This window comes from Adiantum capillus-veneris, chromosome 16, assembly GCF_014529385.1.
Source record: "Adiantum capillus-veneris isolate H3 chromosome 16, ASM1452938v2, whole genome shotgun sequence".
Classification (NCBI taxonomy): Eukaryota; Viridiplantae; Streptophyta; class Polypodiopsida; order Polypodiales; family Pteridaceae; genus Adiantum; species Adiantum capillus-veneris.
In genome coordinates this window covers 18,873,688-18,893,488 of record NC_140946.1, presented here as the reverse complement: position 1 = coordinate 18,893,488, position 19,801 = coordinate 18,873,688, and the positions used below count along the sequence as shown (strand labels likewise).

The window sequence follows — 19,801 nt, the reverse complement described above, 5'->3', positions numbered from 1 at the left end:
TGCTACTTATAGTCATCCTCCTTAAATCCTTTTTTAGTATTCAATGTGCTATCTTACATTTACATAGTACTAACATAGTCAAATTTTACTATGTGGTTGGAAAAAGTGTGCCCCAGCTTAGCCTTGAGCTGATTGGAAATTGAAATTGGCCACTTGAGACAATAGGAAAAAGGGAAAAATCTTGTAAAGATTTGGCAAGAAATAGTGTAGAAATGGAAAAAGTGTATTTTGCAATATCTCTTATTTAGGATATCCTTAAAAAGGATTTATGTATGTATGGAAAATCACAAGATAAATATGTGATTAAGGATTCATCTATCCAATTTTTGTATATAGAAATATCCAACCCTAAAATTAAAAGGATGCCTTCAAAGGGGTTTAACGGACTACTGATATGATTTGACATTCATCTTCCTTTCTTAAGGAATTTTTCCTTCAAGTAAGAAGGGCAAGTATTTCAATTAAAGAAGGATCATGTCATCTCCTTAGGGTAATCCTACAACATTTGAAATATCAGGATAAAATCCCATTATTAATAAAGTCAAGCCTTAGATATTGGGCATTAAATGCGAAGACTTGATGCTATCTTTGATGTTCCATTGTTGTCTTTTTACGTCCAAAATGAACTTGACCATTTTGAATATAGTGATTTTAATATCTTTTTAAGACAAAATTCAAGAAGGTTTTGGTCTCTTGTGGCAATACTAACATCATCTAGAGCATCTAAATCAAGAAAATAATATAGACTCAATATTTTTAATGAAGAGAAGTATCTAGAACATTGTACCTTTTAGTATGGTAGGTAGCATGATTTGTGAATACATATTTTTATTGTCTTTGGAACGGTGGCCCAAAATCTTGCTCTTCTTCTAAGAAGGGGAAATTCTAGAGGAATCCCTTCCTTTGAAGGGCTAGTGTAATAGTGCCAATAAAAGTTTGAAGTTTACCCTAAATCCAAATTAAAACTGAGAAAATCTACTTATTTTGGAGAGATTTAACAATTATAAAGCTTCAAATATAGTCAATCATCTCTGTCTTTTCCACTTCAAGTTTTTAGAAAAAGGGTGGAGTTTTAAGGTCTTCCTAAACTTGATCATTAGTTATTTTAAACTTCCTTTCTAGGTTTGCCAAGGTTTTGGAGATGTGATTTTTCAAGTAATGCCTTTACTATCTATTTGGAGTGTGTTGTTTCTATAAAGTAGCAGTACCTTTAAACTTTTTCTCGAGCACTACTACAATTTTGTATACCTCTAAATTCTAAATGCAAAGGCGAGAAAACCTACAAAGCCAAAATAAATTTAGCATAAAATCGGTCAAATTGCTCTAAATTTTTCATATCTAGGAGCATGGTTGACAAAGTAATCGATTAGTGTGATCGCATATGTGGGGTTTCCAACTTTGCAGTCAAGAGGATTGTGTATCCTCAAAAAACCCCAAGTTTAGTGTAATCCCAACTACAATTTTTTAGGTTTACCTCTAAAATCAACAAAGCCTAGAGGAATTTGGTGTAAAACCTTCAAATTACCTCTAAATTTTCTCATATTTAGGAGCATGGTTAACAAAGAAAGCGATTTAGTGTAATCCCATATGAAAATTTTTAGGTTCACCTCTAGATTCTAATTTTTAAGTCTAGTAAACCTATGCAAAGGCTAGAGAAATTTAGTGTAAAAACCTTCAACGTGGTTAATGTGAGGACGTGGTTTACAATGAAGGTGAACAAATGTGTGCTCACCTGAGGAGGTAGATGCTTGTGCAAATCGCCATGATGCCCCAATACAAGTCATCCCATTCTAGGTATGGTCAACTTCCATGAACCATCTATTGTTGTTTCTCTCTACTACATATGGGAGCAAGATCTTGGTAGGAGATTTCCGTCTCTCTCTCTCTCTCTCTCTCTCTCTCTCTCTCTCTCTCTCTCTATGTGTGTGTGCGTGCGCACGTGTGCACGTGCACTGGCAACACAAGTGCTCTTGCCCTCTCTTTCTCTCTTGAGTATTCCTAGTAGTGCTCGAAAAAACGTAGGTTTAGTGTAATCCCACCTACAAATTTTGAGACTTAGTGTCAATTTTTATATTTGAAGGTGAGAAAACCTACAACATTTAGAGAAATTTAGTATAAAAACCTTTTAAGATAGTTAGGTCACCTCAAAAATTCTTATTTGTAGGTTTTCCAGGTTTTTGGAAAAAAAAAGTTTTCTCCCAACAACAAACATGTGCTCACCTTGCGAGGCGAAAACTTGTGCAAAACGCCCCTATGTCCAAATTAGTAAACCTATGCAAAGGCTAGAGAAATTAAGTGTAAGAACCTTCAACGTGGTTAATGTGGGGACGTGGTTTACAATGAAGGGGATCAAATATGTGCTCATTTGAGGAGGCGGATGCTTGTGCAAATCGCCCTGATGCCCCAATGCAAGTCATCCCTTCCGAGCTATGGTTTACTTCCACGAACCATCTATTGTCGTTTCTCTCTACTACATACGGAAGCAAGATCTTGGCAAGAGATTTCCATCTCTCTCTCTCTCTCTCTCTCTCCTGGCAAGAGCATTACTGCTAAGTCTCTCTTTGCCTATGTGTGTGTGTGTGTGTGTGTGTGTGTGTGTACTGGCAACACAAGTGCTCTTGCCCTCTCTTTCTCTCTTGAGTATTCCTAGCAGTGCTTGAAAAAACCTAGTTTAGTGTAATCCCACCTACAAATTTTGAGATTTACTGTCAATTTTTATATTTTAAGGTGAGAAAACCTACAACATCTAGAGAAATTTAGTATAAAACCCATCTAATATAGTAAGGTCGCCTCTAAAAATTCTTATTTGTAGGTTTTTCAAGTTTTTGAAAAAAAAGCTTTCTTCCAACAACAAACAGGTGCTCACCTTGCAAGGCGAAAACTTGTGCAAATTGCCCCGAAGTCCAAATTTAAAAGCAAGTTGTCCCATCACTGCTATGGTCGCCACGAACCATCGCTTGTCGTTGAATGCAACTTTGAACCTTTCTCTCTACTGCCTATGGGAGCATGGTCTTGACAGGAGATTTTTGCCTCCCTCCACGCTTATGTGAATCACCTCGATGTTCGATTGCAAATCGTCCCTTCACAGCTATGGTCGGCCGCCACGAGCCATTGCTTGTTGTTGAACGCAACGTTGAACCTTTCTCTGTATTGCCTATGGAAGCATGATCTTGGCGGGAATTTTTTTCCTCCATTGATGCTTGTGCGAATCACCTGTCCATTCACTGCTATGGTCGGCCGCCACTAACCATTGCTTGTTGTTGAACACAACTTTGAACCTTTCTCTCTACTACCTATGGGAGCATGATCTTGGCGGGAAGATTTTTGCCTCTCTCTCTCTCTCTCTCTCTCTCTCTCTCTCTCTCTCTCTTTGTGGCGAGAGCACTACTGCTTAGGTTCTCTTTGCCCTCTCCCTCTCTGGCAACACAATTGCTCTCGCCTTCTCTCTCTCTCTCTCTCTCTCTCTCTCTCTCATACTCCCAAAAAATGCCTAGGCTCCCACATATAGATTTTAAGATTTAGTGCTAAATTTTATATTTAAGGGTGAAAAAACTACAAAATTTTTCAAAAAATTAGTGTAAAAACCTTTCAATATAGTCAATTTACCTATAAAATTCGTATTTGTAGTTTTTTAAGTTGTTGGAGATTTTTTTTTCCAAGCACATACTCCTTATAGCTCTCTCTCTCCCTCTCATTGTCTTCTATGCACTATGGGCATCCATTGTCAGTCTCTCTCTCTCGTAACAGGTCTTGAGTTCAACTCTCCTTGTCGGATAGATCTTTAAGGTCTCTCAAGATAGTTTTCTATGGCGTTAAAATTCTCTTCTTCTTCTTCTTCTTCTTTTCTCTCTCTCTCTCTCTCTCTCTCTCTCTCTCTCTCTCTCTCTCTCTCTACCTTTGATGCTAACCCCTTCTTCCCCCAAGCTTTACCTTCTCGATTTGTAAATTGTAAACCTGGAGGTCTCTAGTGAAAAGTACTAAGTACCATATATATTTCTCTTTTTGTATGCTCTATCTGAACCCTCACCTTAGAGTCACCTACAAAAATTGTGTCGCTTGTACCATAAGACATCTGTAACGCACACACCCACACCCACACCCACACCCACACTGGTTGCACGCAAGCAAGCGGCTACTGCGGCACTTTCGACAGTCATACCTCTATACTATCTACTCTAGTCTCTGCTCTAGTGCTCTCTCTCTCTCTCTCTCTCTCTCTCTCTCTCTCTCTCTCACACACACACACACACACACACACACACACACACACACACACACACACACACACACACACAGGCACAGCCTTCCAAAACCAGTTTTACGCCTTTTTTTCTATCTCTCAGACACACACAGCCTTCGGCCCTGTGCTTAGGATAACCAAGAGTCAATGCAGAACTTCTAAGCTCTCTGTCTCGCTCTCTCTCTCTCTCTCTCTCTCTCTCTCTCTCTCTCTCTCTCTCTCTCTCTCTCTCTCTCTCTCTCTCTCTCTCTCTCTCTCTGTGTGGCACATGCTCACAGCCTTTGGACCAGTCGTATGTCACTTTCCCATGCAACCAAGAGTTGACACGGAACCTACCTCTCTCTCTCTCTCTCTCTCTCTCTCTCTCTCTCTCTCTCTCTCTCTCTCTCTCTCAGGCACATGCTCATAGTCTTTTGGACCAATCGTACATCTCTTTCTATCTCTCTTCGACACACACAACTTGCGCCCATGCAGCAAGGAGTTGACACGGAACCTCTCTCTCTCTCTCTCTCTCTCTCTCTCTCTCTCTCCCAACACGAGCGACGAGATTGCTGCAAACATTAAACTCTAGAGTTAAATTAAAAAAAAAAAGGCCGAACGATCGAAGAGGATGTGCAATCTCTGCAAGGCTTGGAAATATTGACACGTGGATAGCTTCTGCTTTCTCCAAAAATTTAAGGTGCATTATAAAGAGTATAGAAGTCATTCTCTCTAGAGCATATTTGACAAGGGTCAAGAAATATCGGGTTTTGATATTTTTGCAGATCACATCTGGCTCACAGAGGGATCACACACGGATAACACCTAGCTCACATCCAAATCACACCCCATGTGTAGCTCACATGGCGGTCACATTATGATTATGGCAAGATCACATTGTGATCACATCAGAAGATGATCAGATTGTCGTCACAACCGAGCATATTTACGATTTGACAATGTAAATAAGCGCTACCCGTGCCTTTTGGAGGGACCATTGATCTCTTTTTTTTGGGAAAATTACCAAAATACCCCTCTAATTTGTGGAAATTCCCAAAATACCCCTCATAAGTTAAAGTACCCTTGTACTCATTTTGGTTGGATTGTTTAAGATTTCTAACCTTTAATCCTTTTTGACAATCGAGATCCGTTTTCGAGTGCTGAGAATGTAATTTGTCACAAATTAGCTCGCAAAAAAAGGCAATTATGTCTAAAAAATAATGAAGCAATTCATCTCCAAAGCAAAGCCTAGGTAACCAACTCAAATTCTAGTGTTAGTATTTTGTATTGTTGATAGACAATCAAGCTTCTTATGAAAAGCTACAAATTTTTAATCTTTGGAGATATTTATTTTCACAACTAGGGGTATTTTGGAATATTTGAAGGGCATTTTGGGAATTTATGAGAAAATATTGGGGGTATTTTGGGAAATTTTGAAATTTGAGGGGTATTTTGGGAATTTTCACAAATTAGAGAGGTATTTTGGTAAATTTCCTAAGATATATTATAGAAGGTAGGGACCATTGATCTCTACTGGGGAGGTCCTCATGTTTGTATCGATTAGTTTTGAGGCTGCACACTTGTCGGCCTCATCTTTAAGTACCACGGGGTCGCGACCATAGGATCAAGGGCCCTTGTGCAAAAGCAAGGGCGTTCGCAGATCTCGATCATCGACGCGTAAAAACTAAACTCGAGATCCTAAGTTTAGTTTGTATGTCAAAATCTCGAGTTTATCTTCAAATTGATGTGAAATCACATCTATTTCAACGAGGCGCACGCGGGCAAGTTGGTCAAGGCGTGTGCTCCTCAAGCTGATGGTGAAGGTTCAAAACCCGGTTGGAGAAGCGAGGGCATCCCAAGATTATATCCCTCATAGGTCCACGTGGCTAACCTCTCGAGATTAGTTTTGTGAAATCTAAACTCGAGATCCCAAGATTAAATTTAATTGATCAATGGTCCAGATCGATCGCCATCCCACCTTACAGTTGGGACCATTGATCCCATGGTTTGGGACTCCATCTATACTCTATATGAAGGGTACAAGAATTCAGGCGACCACGTGGCTGCAAATGGTTATTCTGGTTGTGCATAGTCCGATGGCGACCTGAGAAGACAACTTTGCAAGAAAATGCAAGAAAACAAGAAAACGCAAGGATGACCCTTCAACTAACCTTTTGTGCTATGCTATAAAAAGTGATATCAGTGAAATGGGATGCTGTTGCTACTTACAACACTTTTGCAAGGTAAGCTAGCTGTCTCTACCATTTCTCTCTCTCTCTCTCTCTCTCTCTCTACGTTGCCACACAGAGATTATGACTTTTGGTTTGGATGTTTGAAGGAACTATCCAGTCTCAACCCTACCCGAGTACGGTTTGAAGGATCAACGATGCTGCAGCTAGGCATTCCTACCATTCACCAGGTTCTCTCTCTCTCTCTCTCTCTCTCTCTCTCTCTCTCCGCATGCGCTTCATGGGCTCGGCCTGCTTGGAGCAACCACTGCCCTTGGACCAGTGCCTTCGCAAAAGCAACACCCACCATCCCTGCTGCACGCGTCGCCAATGCAACACGCAGCTACAAAAGAGGGGAGATAGCCCGTTGCTCTCATACCAGTGCCTTGGCAAGCAACACCAGCTACAAAAGAGGGGAGCCAGCGGTTCTGCAGCACGCGTCGTCACTGCAACACGACGCTAGCTACAAAGGAGGGGAGACAGAGGATGTTGCCGCTCTGATATGGTATTTTAATAATGCCACTGGGCATATAAGCTTGCCAAGGCACTGCAGGTATGTAGCTGAAGCGTGATGGCATTGTAGGAGACAAGGGATGATCACAGCGGCAATGCGTGCAGGGATGGTGGGATTAATGCATCAAGTTCTCTCTTTCTCTCTTTCTCTCTCTCTCTCTCTCTCTCTCTCAACAAGCAAGGCTTGTTGAGCATTGCCATCCCCTCCAAACTTCTCCCGGCTTGTTGAGCATTGCAGTCGCCTCTAAACTCCTCTCGGATCACCCTTGAATGCTCATTCTGACTGCTCCAAGCAGGCCGAGCCCCATGAAGCTCTCTCTCTCTCTCTCTCTCTCTCTCTCTCTCTCTCCATGCAAGGCTTGTTGAGCATTGTCGTCCCCTCCAAACTCCTCCCGGCTTGTTGAGCATTGCAGTCGCCTCCAAGCTCCTCTCATATCACCCTTGAATGCTCATTCCGGCTGCTCCAAGCAGGCCGAGCCCCATGAAGCGCACGCGCTCACACACACACACACACACAGATGAAATGTTATATTGACGTCTTCAAAAGGCCATATACTATATGAATGTCTTCAATCAAAGCCAAATGACATATGAGATCAAAACATTTAAAAAATGAGAGATAGATAGATTTTATTATCGTCCTCGGAGGTCAAATATGACCTATGGGACCAAAGTTACATGTGATGTAGTATGTGTATGGCTGATGAGTGACTCTCGATGCTCCAAAATTGTAGTGATGAGAGTCGCAATGGAGAGCCCACACTTTGGTTGGGAGAGGAAAGTGTGTAGGTCTAGGTTATGGCTGAAAATGTGAGAGAAGCAAGTTCGGATGTGATCAAAAGCTGAGCACTCTAGTAGTGTGTGGTACTCAGACTCTCGAACTTGTAGTGAACATAATGTGCACAATCGATTTGACTCTTCTCCATTGCCCCAACGCCCTATCTCGCATCGAAGGAAATGGGAGCTAAGACGAATTGCTGCGATAGTGCGTATCGCAGACAAGGGAATAGGCTCAAGCATGTAAGTGTGAGTACGGTTTCCTCTCTCAGCGAAGAACATGGTTTTGTAGTTGGGGACAATATAGGTGGTGTAATGTATGAAGCGTGACCCACCGGATTTCTTCCAAGCCGTAATACATTGGCGTTGTAGAAAAGCTTCATTCACTTGAGAGTCAATTGAAGCATCATGTAGCAAGTGTAATGCATCCCATCTCCCAAACCACTTCTTTATGTCTTGCATCCATCCCGTGCTCAAGATCTTGCTTTTATGCGTCTTTTGAACTTTTTTGCTTGCTTCCCATGCAATTGTAGGAAGTCGATGTGAGGGGTTTTGACGCATCTTTATCATGTACTCCACAACCCTTTCCATGCCCATAACCTCAATTGGAAGAGATCCCGACTCAAGAAGTAGGAGCATATATGGTGTTTGTGTCTTAACTTGGAGAAAGTTTGTAAGAAAACGCTTTTGGACATTCTCAAACTCTTTCCAAGTAGACTTTGAGATGCTCCCGCCCCACACTTCAACTCCATAAAGAAGAACCGGTGTCACCAATGCATCAAAAAGATACTTCTTGAGAACCCAACACTTGATGTTTCCCGCATTACACATGTTCTCAAATGCATAATATGCTCTCTTTCCCGCTTCCAAACGACGCATAGCACATTCATGCCACTTGTGATTGGATGGAACCTCAAGGCCAAGGTACTTAAAGCTCTCAACAACTTCAAGTGTTTCGTTGTTGTACACAATGCATGGCTTCTCCTTATGGTTGGTTTTCACAAGCATAACCTTTGTTTTGGATTCATTTACAATCAGCCCACTATGCAAGCAAAAGTTCTCAAGGACAACCATAAGCTTTTGTGCATCTTCTAAAGTGTGTGCTAAAAGCACTACATCATCCGCATACAACAAAAGCATGATTACCGCATTGCAAATAGTGACCTCTTCAATACCTTCTTCTTGCATAAAGTCAAGTACCATTTGTTCCAATTGATCGATGCATAGACCAAAGAGAGTTGGTGACAATGGACATCCTTGTTTAACCCCAATAGTGCTTACAAATTTTTTTGAAATTTCTCTTCCCATGCGCAATTGACAAATCACCTTCTCATAGATTCGAGAAACCGCAAGCATAAACTCACTTGGCACTTGGAGTTCTTCCATCCTTCTCCACAAATTGTTACGTGGAATCATATCAAAGGCTTTCTTAAAGTCCACAAAACAACAATACAATCGCTTGCCTTTCAACCGACTTTCCTCCATGAGAACACGAAGAGTGACAAGATAATCAATGGTACTATGACATCGACGAAAACCTGCTTGTCCCTTTGCACGCTTGTCATTCTCTTCAGCCCAATCACTCAATTTCATCTCCATTATGCACCCAAACAACTTTGCCATAAGAGACCCAATCATTATAGTCCGGTAGTTGCTTACATTCTTTACATCCCCTCCTTTATGCAAAGGCTTAACCCAATTAGTACTCCAATCATAAGGCATACCATGTTGAAGTGCAAGGTTGAACATATCACACATCCACTCATGGGTAAAATCTCCCGTCCATTTGATCATCTCCGGCTTGATACCTTGAAGATCTCCCGCTTTGCGAGTGGCCAACTTTTCAAGCCCACCGTATACATCCTCAATAGTAAAAAAAAACGGCATACATGGGAGTGAACCATAAAATGGCATTTTTTCAGTATTTTCTTGCTCATATAATTGTCTACAATGTGTGTACATATCCACTAGACTCAAGTTACCAAAATTCTCAACCCGCTTGCCTCTCAAGTTTCTCCAAAATCTTCCACATGCATGTGCCTTTTTTTGGACTTGAAATTCTTGTCGCTTTACTTCCCATCTTCTTCTCTTCTTTTGAATCAATGCCTTGTATGTATGCAAATGACTTTGATAGTTGTCTTTGTCCATAGTTGCATCAAACTTTATCAAGGACTTTCGAGCATCTTGACATTCTTTATCAAACTACCTTTTGTGTGATCTATCTTTGTTGATACCATGGAGATGCTTTATGGCAAAGCATTCTTCCGCACAAGAACAAATAGCTTTCTTGAAAGCTTCCCATTTAGTTTCCAATGGTGCATCACATTGAAGCTTTGTCATCCATAATTTTTTCTCAACCATTTCAATGTACATTGGTGCCCGTTTGAAATCCATACATAGTGATAACTTCTCTTTCCTTTGGCTGAAATTATCATGCTTAGTTGCTTCTCCACATGAAAGGTCAATACATAAGGTGCGATGGTCGGATTCCGGGGTCCATTGACCAAACATAAAACTCTTTATGCGATACATGATGGCTTCAGAGAGTAGCATATAGTCAATCACACTATCCCCATTATGTCTTCTACATGTAAATCCATTGGTTCCACTCCACAAAGATACACCATTGGCAATGAGCATACCCGTGCTATTACACATGTGTAAAAGTAACTTTCCATAGTGATCCGGCTCTTTCTCATCCATTGAAGTACGATCATACAAGTGAACTTCCTCCAACTCCCTTGAAATGTATGGCATATCAAATTGTTGAGTATCATGTTGCAATGTTTTTGTGCGAGCATTCATATCCCCAAATACAATAACATCACCTTCACCTTTGAAATAAGCAATGTCCTCTTCCAAATCAGAAAATGGTTGATCTCTATCCATGCAAGCATAAAAGGGAGAATCATGATGAGGAATGTAGCAACCGGCTACAAAAATGGGTGCTCTTTTTGGTGTCATAATTTTCAGCCATACATAACGTTTGTACTTGTCATCTTTCACAATTGATACAAAATCTTCCAATCCTTTCTTAACCATACATGCTAACCCTCCTTGTCCTCTTCGTTGCTTGAGATTCTTTGACCACATCAATGAATGTACATTGTAATCCTCCAAGCCGTTAATCCTTTGTGTATCATGCTCCCAAGTTTCAACAAGAAGTACAACATCGGCTTTGCTTGTTAGTTCATCAATGCCAACCCCCGCATTCCATGGGTATCCATTACAATTCCAAAAGCATATTTTCAATTGTAACTCGGTCTCATAGGTCACGCATCCCTATTTGCTTGAGAGACTTGCCTCCTCCTTGGGCACATTTTCTTCATGAGAGATCTCCTTGTTTTTATTATTCTTTTCCTCATATGCCTTGCGACGCATATTTTGTTGCTTAATAGTGCGATCTTCACATACAAAACATTTTGTATCCCTCAAATAGATCCAACTATTATCAAGGATAATCTTTCGCTTGGTCTCATCCGGCATGGTGCATACAATTGGCCATTCTCCCGAGCAAGGAGCTCCTTGCTTTCCCACTCTATGTGCTCCATAGACCATAACTCCGGACATGCCAAAGTGGGTTTTGAAGAAATCTTCAATAACAATGGCAAGAGAAGGAGGTGTCTCTAACTTCTCTTCGGGAATTCCACGAATAACAATGTTCTTGGAACGTCGCTCCCGTTCCTTCAACTCCTCCACATCCACATTCTCAACATTCTTTGTTTGAACCATAGCTTGCATGAGTGAGGAATTAGAAACCACATTGCTACCACATACATCAGCCCAAGACTTGTTTGTGCATACATTTTTCATGTCGCATACATCGCGGCTCATAGTGTCAAATTTCTCCTCTTTCAATACATGGTCATGCTCTACTTTGCTCATCCGCTCCTTCAAAGCATTCAAGTCCACAAGAGAGCGTTTACATTCCTTGACTTCCTCTTCAAGTTGCATCAAACGTGTTGTTTGCATCTCAAGTGTCCTCTTGAGATTCTCATTCTCAACCACAAGTACCCTTAGTGTGCCATTCTCCATTGCAAGTGCTCGTAAGTCTTCGCCTTGTTTGTTTACGGTCTCTTGCAATGATACCAAGTACGCCATGATCATGGTTTCCGATGTCGTTGGTTGGGTGGTTGTGTTTCTATCTCCACACTTAGGAGATTTTGGATCATTTTCCACAATGGTTGTGGACCTTGTTGAAGAAGAAGAACCCTTGCGAGTGCCGGAAGACATTGTATGTAAAATAGGAGATGAGAATCAATTTTGTTGAACCTATTCACTTCGGAAATGCTGCTACAGAAACGCCTTTCATAACTCTGAAAATTCCTGTCTTTACATCAATGCGTAGAGGACTTCGTGCTCTTCGATTGAGGCTATAGATCACCCAAATCGGAGTTCGGATGAAGAAGTTATGATCAAAAGAGTGCACTGCTGTCTATTAGGTCAAAAAACGGCTGCACTGAGAGAGAGAGAGAGAGAGAGAGAGAGAGAGAGAGAGAGAGAGAGAGAGAGAGATTCAAAAGAGTAGGGTGGCATTGATTGGAGATAGGTTTGGGAAGGCTCTTTACCTAGCATGACATTGTCCCCAGGAGGTCGATATTAGGATAGAGGTCAACGAAAACAAGAGGTCACAACAAGCAGCTTATCACAAAAAGGTCGATCCAGTGGAGCGGCCTTGATAGTTGTAGAGGATGAGGTAGGAGCATGTTGGTCATGTTGATTAGAATTGTTTCTAGGGAGAGAGTGTCCTTTGATAGCTCATGCTTCCAGCATCATGAAGGCATTGTAGAATACTTCGATCACTCGAGCACAATTCCAAGCAGCATCACTGGCAGCATTTCCAAACTTCTTGCTCCACCCTGGCTCCCAACCAGGTTCACCTCCTTCCCTGCTCCATCTCTTTTAGTGGCCCCGTCCCTGTTTCCACCTCATGCAGGCAGCTGCCACCTTTCAGGTGTCGCAGCTAGCTATTAGCTTACCCTTTCCCCACTCGACTCTCCACGCTTTCACTAACGCGCTGGCTCTTCCTGTGTGGGTATGCAATGGCAGAGCTTTGCTATCACTAACGCAGACATATAGGCCTTGGCATAGCAATGGCGGAGCCGAGGAGAGAAAGAAAGAGAGATATTCTGCACTCAACAGTATTTTGTAGGGTTTTACTTTTTGTAGGGTTTTACTTTTTGAGGCATTGAGCATTGTTGGGGACCATTTTTTCAGACATACAAAATTTCTTTTCTTGAATTTGACAAGAGGAAATTTGTGAAAATTATGTTATTTTTTTAAAATTTTAACACTATTCTTCTCTATGTTGGGCCGGAATTTCTTCTCTTGCGCTTGCCCTTAGCCGGCATTTTTGAAATCGAAAATGCCACAATATTAAGCTGACACATTTTTCACAGACACTGGAAAAGAGGTGCGACACTGACTTCATGGCCATTTGCATGTAACCTTTGTCAAAGCCTTTACCAATGGTTATTGTAATCAATGATGAGGGGTGAGTATGCAAGGATTAACCATTAATTATATTAATCTTTGTCAAAGCCTTTACCAACGGTTATTGTAATCGGGTTGAGTATGCATTGATATGAAAAATTTGGTCTTTTTTAAGTGGGACCATGGCAAGTGAAGCACATTGCAAACAATAGATAGGGCTAGGGCCACAAAGCTGTGGCCTATTTTTAGTGGATGTGAAGTGAGGACGTCTCTCTAGATGAAAGCGTGATGCTTGGCACTACCTTGGTCGATATGTATGCCGAATGTGGTCTCCCCCCCCTCCCGCCCCCTTCTCTATCTATCTTTCTATCTCCCTCTCTATATATATCCATGTTATATGAATCTCATGACTAGGTTTATAATTAATTATGATTTTCCACATGGCGGGCTTCCCCACAACTCTTTTAGGTGCAACTGTTGCTAGAGAGCATGGCCGACCTGTCTATCTATCTATCTCCCTCTGTATATATATTCATGCTATATGCAGTGACAAGTGTCTCTCTCTTTTTAGACCTAAGTTGTTCCACTTCATCATAATTTGTGTCTACTTAACCATACATGTTGTTACCAACGTACATTTTCATGATCACTTGCAATTAATTGATGCATCTATTCCTTTCAGTGATGGATAGCCCTTCTTCCGACTCTGGGAACGTTTCTCAAGGAGATCATGATGTAAATGAAGTCATCATGCCTACACCTCCAGAGCGCAATAGCGTGCGAGCCGCAAAGCAGTTGGTCAGATCAGGGGGGCAATTGAATTGCGAGGGTCCTTCAAAGCGTTTACAAATCATTCATGGACTTTGTGAACGCAACGAAGCTATCCAACAAGAGTGCAAAAACTACTTACAAAAGGTTTGCAAACAAGTGCAAGGTGAAGAAGACCACATCACCTTTCGAGAGGAGGTGATTTTGGCATTGCAGGGTATCAAGGATGAAACTGCACGTTTGGAAATCAATCAACATGAACTCTATACATTTATGGAAAAGTTCCAGAACGAGGTTGTGCAACAATTGTCTTTGTGCTTCAAAGAACACAAGGACCAAGTTGAAGCCTTGAAAGCACACATAATAGGTTTGGGGTTTGAGATTAGGACCTTTAAAGAACACAAGGAGCAAGTTGAAGCTCTGAAAGCACATGTAGCAGATTTAGGGTATGAGATGAAGACCTTAAAAATTCAATTAATCGCTTGAATGCCATCGATAGGAGACTTAGTCGTGTTGTCATGCCTAACGCAGAGGGGGGTGTTACTACATCCTATCCTAAAATGTAATGTTTTTTTAACTAATGATGTTGCAAAACTTTAAATTATCATTGTAGTATCTCTCTCTCTCTCTCTCCATGAACACATGCATGAAATGCTCTATGTGTGTGTGTGATGTAGCAGTACTTCAATTTATCATTGTACTCTCTCTCTCTCTCTCTCTCTCTCTCTCTCTCTCCCCCCCCCCATGAACACATGCATGAAAAGATATATGTGTGTGTGTGTGTGTGTGTGTGTGTGTGTGTGTGTGTGTGTGTGAGAGAGAGAGAGAGAGAGAGAGAGAGAGAGAGAGGAGGAGAGGAAAGAAGGTTTTAGGGGTAGGGAATAAACAAAAAGGAAAACATAAAAAGCTATAGGGAGGGGTAGAAAGACAAAGGGAGAGGTAGCGAAAGGGGGAGGAAAGGAGATATGGAATGAAAAGTATTTCATGCCAAACTTATGTGACACAAATGGTCAGGGACAAGTAGATTGGTAGCTCATATTAGACAGATGCAAATCGTCCCATTTAGAAGACTCAAATTTATTGACAACCTTTTGGTTGGTGTTAAACCGGTCACCCTAAGTGATTACTCTTAAATTTTATTTTTTTAAAACACAGATGGTGTCCGGACCACGGGTTTTGTCCCCAGGACACACACACCGAGCTAGATTGTGCAACATTTCTCAAAAAGCTAGGCGACGAGAAACAGCACGTGCTAGGGCTCAACGATCTTTGCAGTGGATCCCATTGGGTATTTTAGGAGATTGTGTGAATATCATGCATTTAAGCCATGGCGGTCGACAAATGGATGCAATGGCTATGCATATTGAAAATTGTACTACAAATGCTCAAAGCACTAGACCTTTAGAAGTACCTTCCGTTATTGGAGTTGCCAACAATTGGGAGGGTCAACAACATCCTTGCATTGTTTTTGAAGAAGGAGGATTCTCTAAAATTGAGCATTATTGTCTATCTATTCGTTGCATTTATCCAAATGCAACAATCTTGAAGCATGACTCTATGCTTGCCCTCTACCATGGAAAATGCTTGGTCCACAACTTGGGTGGCTTAGATTTTGTGTGCTCCTTTTGTGGTGCATGTGCTTGGAAGGTTGAAGGTAGGTCTATACGCACAGTTATAGGTAAGTATTGTTGCTTATCAGGAAAAGTCAAATTACTTCCTTTGAGTGATCCGCCAATGGAGCTCAAAGAATTGATACAAGGTGCTACTACCAAGAGCAAAAAAATTCTTAAACACATCATAGCATATAATAATGTATTGGCTTTTGCTTCTTTGGGTGCTCATGTTGATGAGCAACTTACGCGAGGGACAGGTGCGTACACTTTTAAATTTCACGGTGCCATCTACCATAATATTGGGCCCATGACACCGTGCGAAAGAGTGGATCAGATCACTTGCTTTGCACAATTTTACTTTTTTGATACAGAGAATGAGCTCAACAATATATTGCATCATGTGCCAGATTTAGATAGAGATTTCTTGCATAGTTTGCAGGCTATGATGCATCGTGTTAACCCATATGCAAATGCCTTTCGGTTTGCTTCTACAACAATGGGGAATGAAGGAATCTCAAACATGAAGATGGTCATTACTGAAAAGCGTACAAATGGTTGGCAATATTTAGCTCCACGTGGATTTGAGGTTGCAGCAATTATGCCAGGGCAAGGAGATGAGAGCAACATCGGCCATCGTGATATTGTATTGCAGTATCGTGATGGGGGGCTTAAAAGGATCTCCAACCTACATCGATCATATATGCCTTTACTATATGTTCTATTATTTCCTAATGGAGAGGATGGGTGGCATCCATATAAATTGCAAACTCCCAATGAGCAGCAATTTATTACACAAAAACAATACTACACTTTTAGGTTGCAGATTAGGAGTGACACCACAGAATGCCTTTTACGTGGAGGACGATTGGTGCAACAGTACATTGTTGATGCCTACACTACTATGGAGGAGTCAAGGTTATTGTGGTTTAGAAACAATCAGAGATCAATTCGTGCAGAAGTGTATCAAGGCCTTGTAGACATGCTTGCTTCCAGTGACAATGCGCATAGGGTCATGGGTGTTAATGTTGGAACAAGAATTGTATTGGCTTCATCTTTTGTGGGGGGACCTCGGTACATGCAGCAACTCTTATCAAGATTCCATGGCAATTGTACGTAAGAGAGGAAAGCCTGATCTATTCATAACTTTCACATGCAACCCAAGGTGGAAGGAAATAGAAGATGCGTTATTGCCAGAACATACTGCTTCTGATCGTCTTGACTTGACTACACGTGTCTTTTATCATAATTTCAAAGATTTGATGGACTTGCTTCTTAAAATGGCTATCTTTGGAAAGGTTGTTGGACATGTTTGTGTGATAGAATTTCAGAAGAGAGGTCTTCCCCATGCTCATATCTTGCATCCGATATATAAGCCGACAGATATGTGGCATTACGATAGAATGGTTTGTGTTGAACTTCCAGATAAAAATTTATTTCCTGATTTGTATGATGTTGTGAGTCGTTGCAATGTTCATGGTCCATGTAGCGCATTGGAACCGAATGCTCCATGCATGGTAGATCAAAGGTGTAGATTCAAATACCCACGCGAGTTAATCTACTTCTGTTGATGGTGATGGATATCCAAGGTATATGCGGCGAGATGATGGTCAATATGTGGTTCAAAAGCAAGAGAGGCTTGATAACAGATGGATTGTTCCCTACAATCCATTGTTGTCTCTAAGATATAAAGCTCACATCAATGTAGAGATATGCTCGACCATATCAGCAGTGAAGTATCTCTATGAGTATGTGTACAAAGGACATGATAGGGCCACATTTGTGCTCCAAGATGGAGAAGGTGTTCTTGATGAAATCAAGAGTTATTTAGATGCACGCTATGTATCCGCATCGGAAGCAATTTGGAGAATTTTTGGATTCTCATTGCATGAGGAAAAGCCTGATATATTGCGTTTGCAAGTGCATCTCCCGCAACAGAATATGGTTGCTTTTGGAGACCCTACTGACATATCCAATTTGGTGAATAATGATGATAATAGGAAGACAACATCTACAAAGTGGTTTGTAGCGAATCAACAATATCCAGAAGCAAATGATTTATTATATATAGATTTTCCCTCCAAATGGATTTGGAACCCCACTAATAAAGTGTGGTCACATAGGCAAAAAGGTGATACTATCGGGAGAATGTACAATGTTGTTCCCAATGCTGGCGATCTTTATTATTTGTGTATGCTGCTTACCATATGCAAGAGTTGTAAATCATTTGAGGAGCTTCGCACTTTCAACGGACAAACCTAGGACACTTTCAATGAAGCTTGCAGTGCTAGGGGTTTGCTACAAAATGATGTTTGCTACAAAATGATGATGAATGGTTTATGTGTTTGCAAGAGGCATCATGTACAAGTACCGACTTGAAATTACGAGTTATGATCTTGGTATTTTGTGAGCCATTATGTCTAGGTACAATGTGGCACCAATTCTTCTTGGAGCTTTCTGAGGATTATGTTTATCATTTGCATGAATGTACAAGGGATGAGGGTGTATGTCATGAGATAGCTAAGAATCAAGCATTATGTAGCTTGGAGTCTCTGCTTCAATCATATGGGAAACAACTTTCTGACTACTCTAGAATGCTCGAAGTAGATCGTTTTGTATTATCTGGATGTGGGAGTGGTTTGATAGCAGAAGAGAGGATGTTCAATGCAAATGAGCAAATGACTTTAGCCATTTGTATGGAAGCATCTTTGAATTGTGGACAAAGAGCTGCTTATAATGACATCATGCAAGCAGTTGACTCATTAAATGGGACAGTTTTTTTCTTGGATGGACCCGATGGGACTGGGAAGACTTATCTCTATAATGCACTACTTTGTCGTGTACGTGGTCAACAGACTGTCGCTTTAGCATGAGCATCCTCGGGAATTGCAGCTTTACTTCTTAGCAATAGACGTACAACACGTTCGAGATTTAAGATACCAATAGAAGTGCATTCTGAATCAACATGCAACATAAAAGAAAATAGTCAACTTGCAAAGCTTTTGAGATTAGCATCATTGATTGTCTGGGATGAGGCTCCCATGGTCCATCGTTATGCTTCTGAGGCCTTGGACATGACATTGAGAGATGTTATGCAAAGTGATGCATTGTTTGGGGGAAAGGCGTTTCTCCTTGGGGGTGATTTTAGACAAACTTTGCCAGTTGTGCCCAAAGGAAGTCGAGCAGATATTGTTGATGCCTCTTTGTGCCGATCTTATGTATGGAAACATGTGAAGACTCTAAAGCTAATAGAGAATATGTGTGTACTTCATTGTTCCAATGACTTGGTTGAGAGAGACTTTGCAAAATGGGTACTAGACATTGGCAATGGGAATGTATGTCATGGGGATTTACTTGATACTATAGCATCTCCAAGTAGTATGATACTCGAAGATAGCAATGTTCAAGGCCTAATTCACAGTATATATGGTGACTTACAAATGTCCAAAGACATGCAAGCTTCTTTAGGGACAGAGGTATTCTTGCACCACGCAATAAGGATGTTTCCATAATCAATGACTTGGCTATGCATAAAATGAGAGGACTTGAGTGCAGATTCTCTTTGTACATCAGATTGTAATGGTGGGTTATATCCGATAGAGTTTTTAAACTCATTGGATCTTGGTGGTGGCTTCCCACCACACTGGTTGCACCTGAAAGAGAATGCTCCAATCATGCTCCTTCGCAACCTGGATCCAAGGCGTGGTTTTTGCAATGGGACAAGATTGATATGTAAGCATTTTTATCGCAGGGTCATTGAAGCGGAAGTAATCATAGGTTCTCATGTTGGAAACAATGTGTTCATACCAAGGATCAACTTTATCATAGGAGGTTCTCAAGGATTACCTTTTGAAATGAAGCGCAAACAATTTCCTGTGAGACTTGCATTCGAAATGACCATCAACAAGGCACAAGGTCAAACACTTGGATTCTTAGGTTTATACCTTGCTACACCTGTTTTTACTCATGGTCAGCTCTATGTAGTAATGTCTAGACGTGGCAGCAGGACCGGGTCATGTCTCTCTTAGAGAGATAGGGTATCAACGGCCCATAAATGCACTACCTTCCTTTGGATTTGAAGCAGGGAATTGGAGTGAGAATGTATGTTGTCGATGATACTCTAAGGTGGCTTGGACGAAGTGTGCGATACATTGGGCCCTGGGTGTTACGGGTGCGAAGCCGTGTCTATCACAAGCTTCGCTTTAAACCTAAATGATGCCTTCTACAATGGGTTTGGTTTAATGACGATCTCT

At 41.2% G+C, this 19,801-nt stretch overlaps 1 protein-coding gene across 1 annotated transcript; it reads left to right on the top strand.

Annotated features, from left to right (window-relative positions):
- The first annotated feature begins 15,252 nt into the window (after positions 1 to 15,252).
- LOC147438657 (uncharacterized) lies at positions 15,253 to 18,421 on the top strand. The gene is made up of 7 exons (XM_086483915.1): positions 15,253 to 15,592; positions 15,638 to 15,808; positions 15,923 to 16,622; positions 16,714 to 16,886; positions 16,974 to 17,076; positions 17,138 to 17,569; positions 18,043 to 18,421. Exons 1-7 carry the CDS (start codon positions 15,253 to 15,255, stop codon positions 18,419 to 18,421), a joined length of 2,298 nt encoding a protein of 765 aa, XP_086340041.1.
- Positions 18,422 to 19,801: the final 1,380 nt, after the last annotated feature.

What these genes read in the sequence shown, in the direction of transcription:
- LOC147438657 (XM_086483915.1), top strand. Translation starts at nt 15,253, where the DNA reads ATGCATTTAAGCCATGGCGGTCGACAAATGGATGCAATGGCTATGCAT. An exon ending in ATGTGCTTGGAAGGTTGAAG is followed by an intron (nt 15,593 to 15,637) that starts GTAGGTCTATAC and finishes GTTGCTTATCAG; the next exon opens with GAAAAGTCAAATTACTTCCT. An exon ending in TCTTTTGTGGGGGGACCTCG is followed by an intron (nt 16,623 to 16,713) that starts GTACATGCAGCA and finishes ATGCAACCCAAG; the next exon opens with GTGGAAGGAAATAGAAGATG.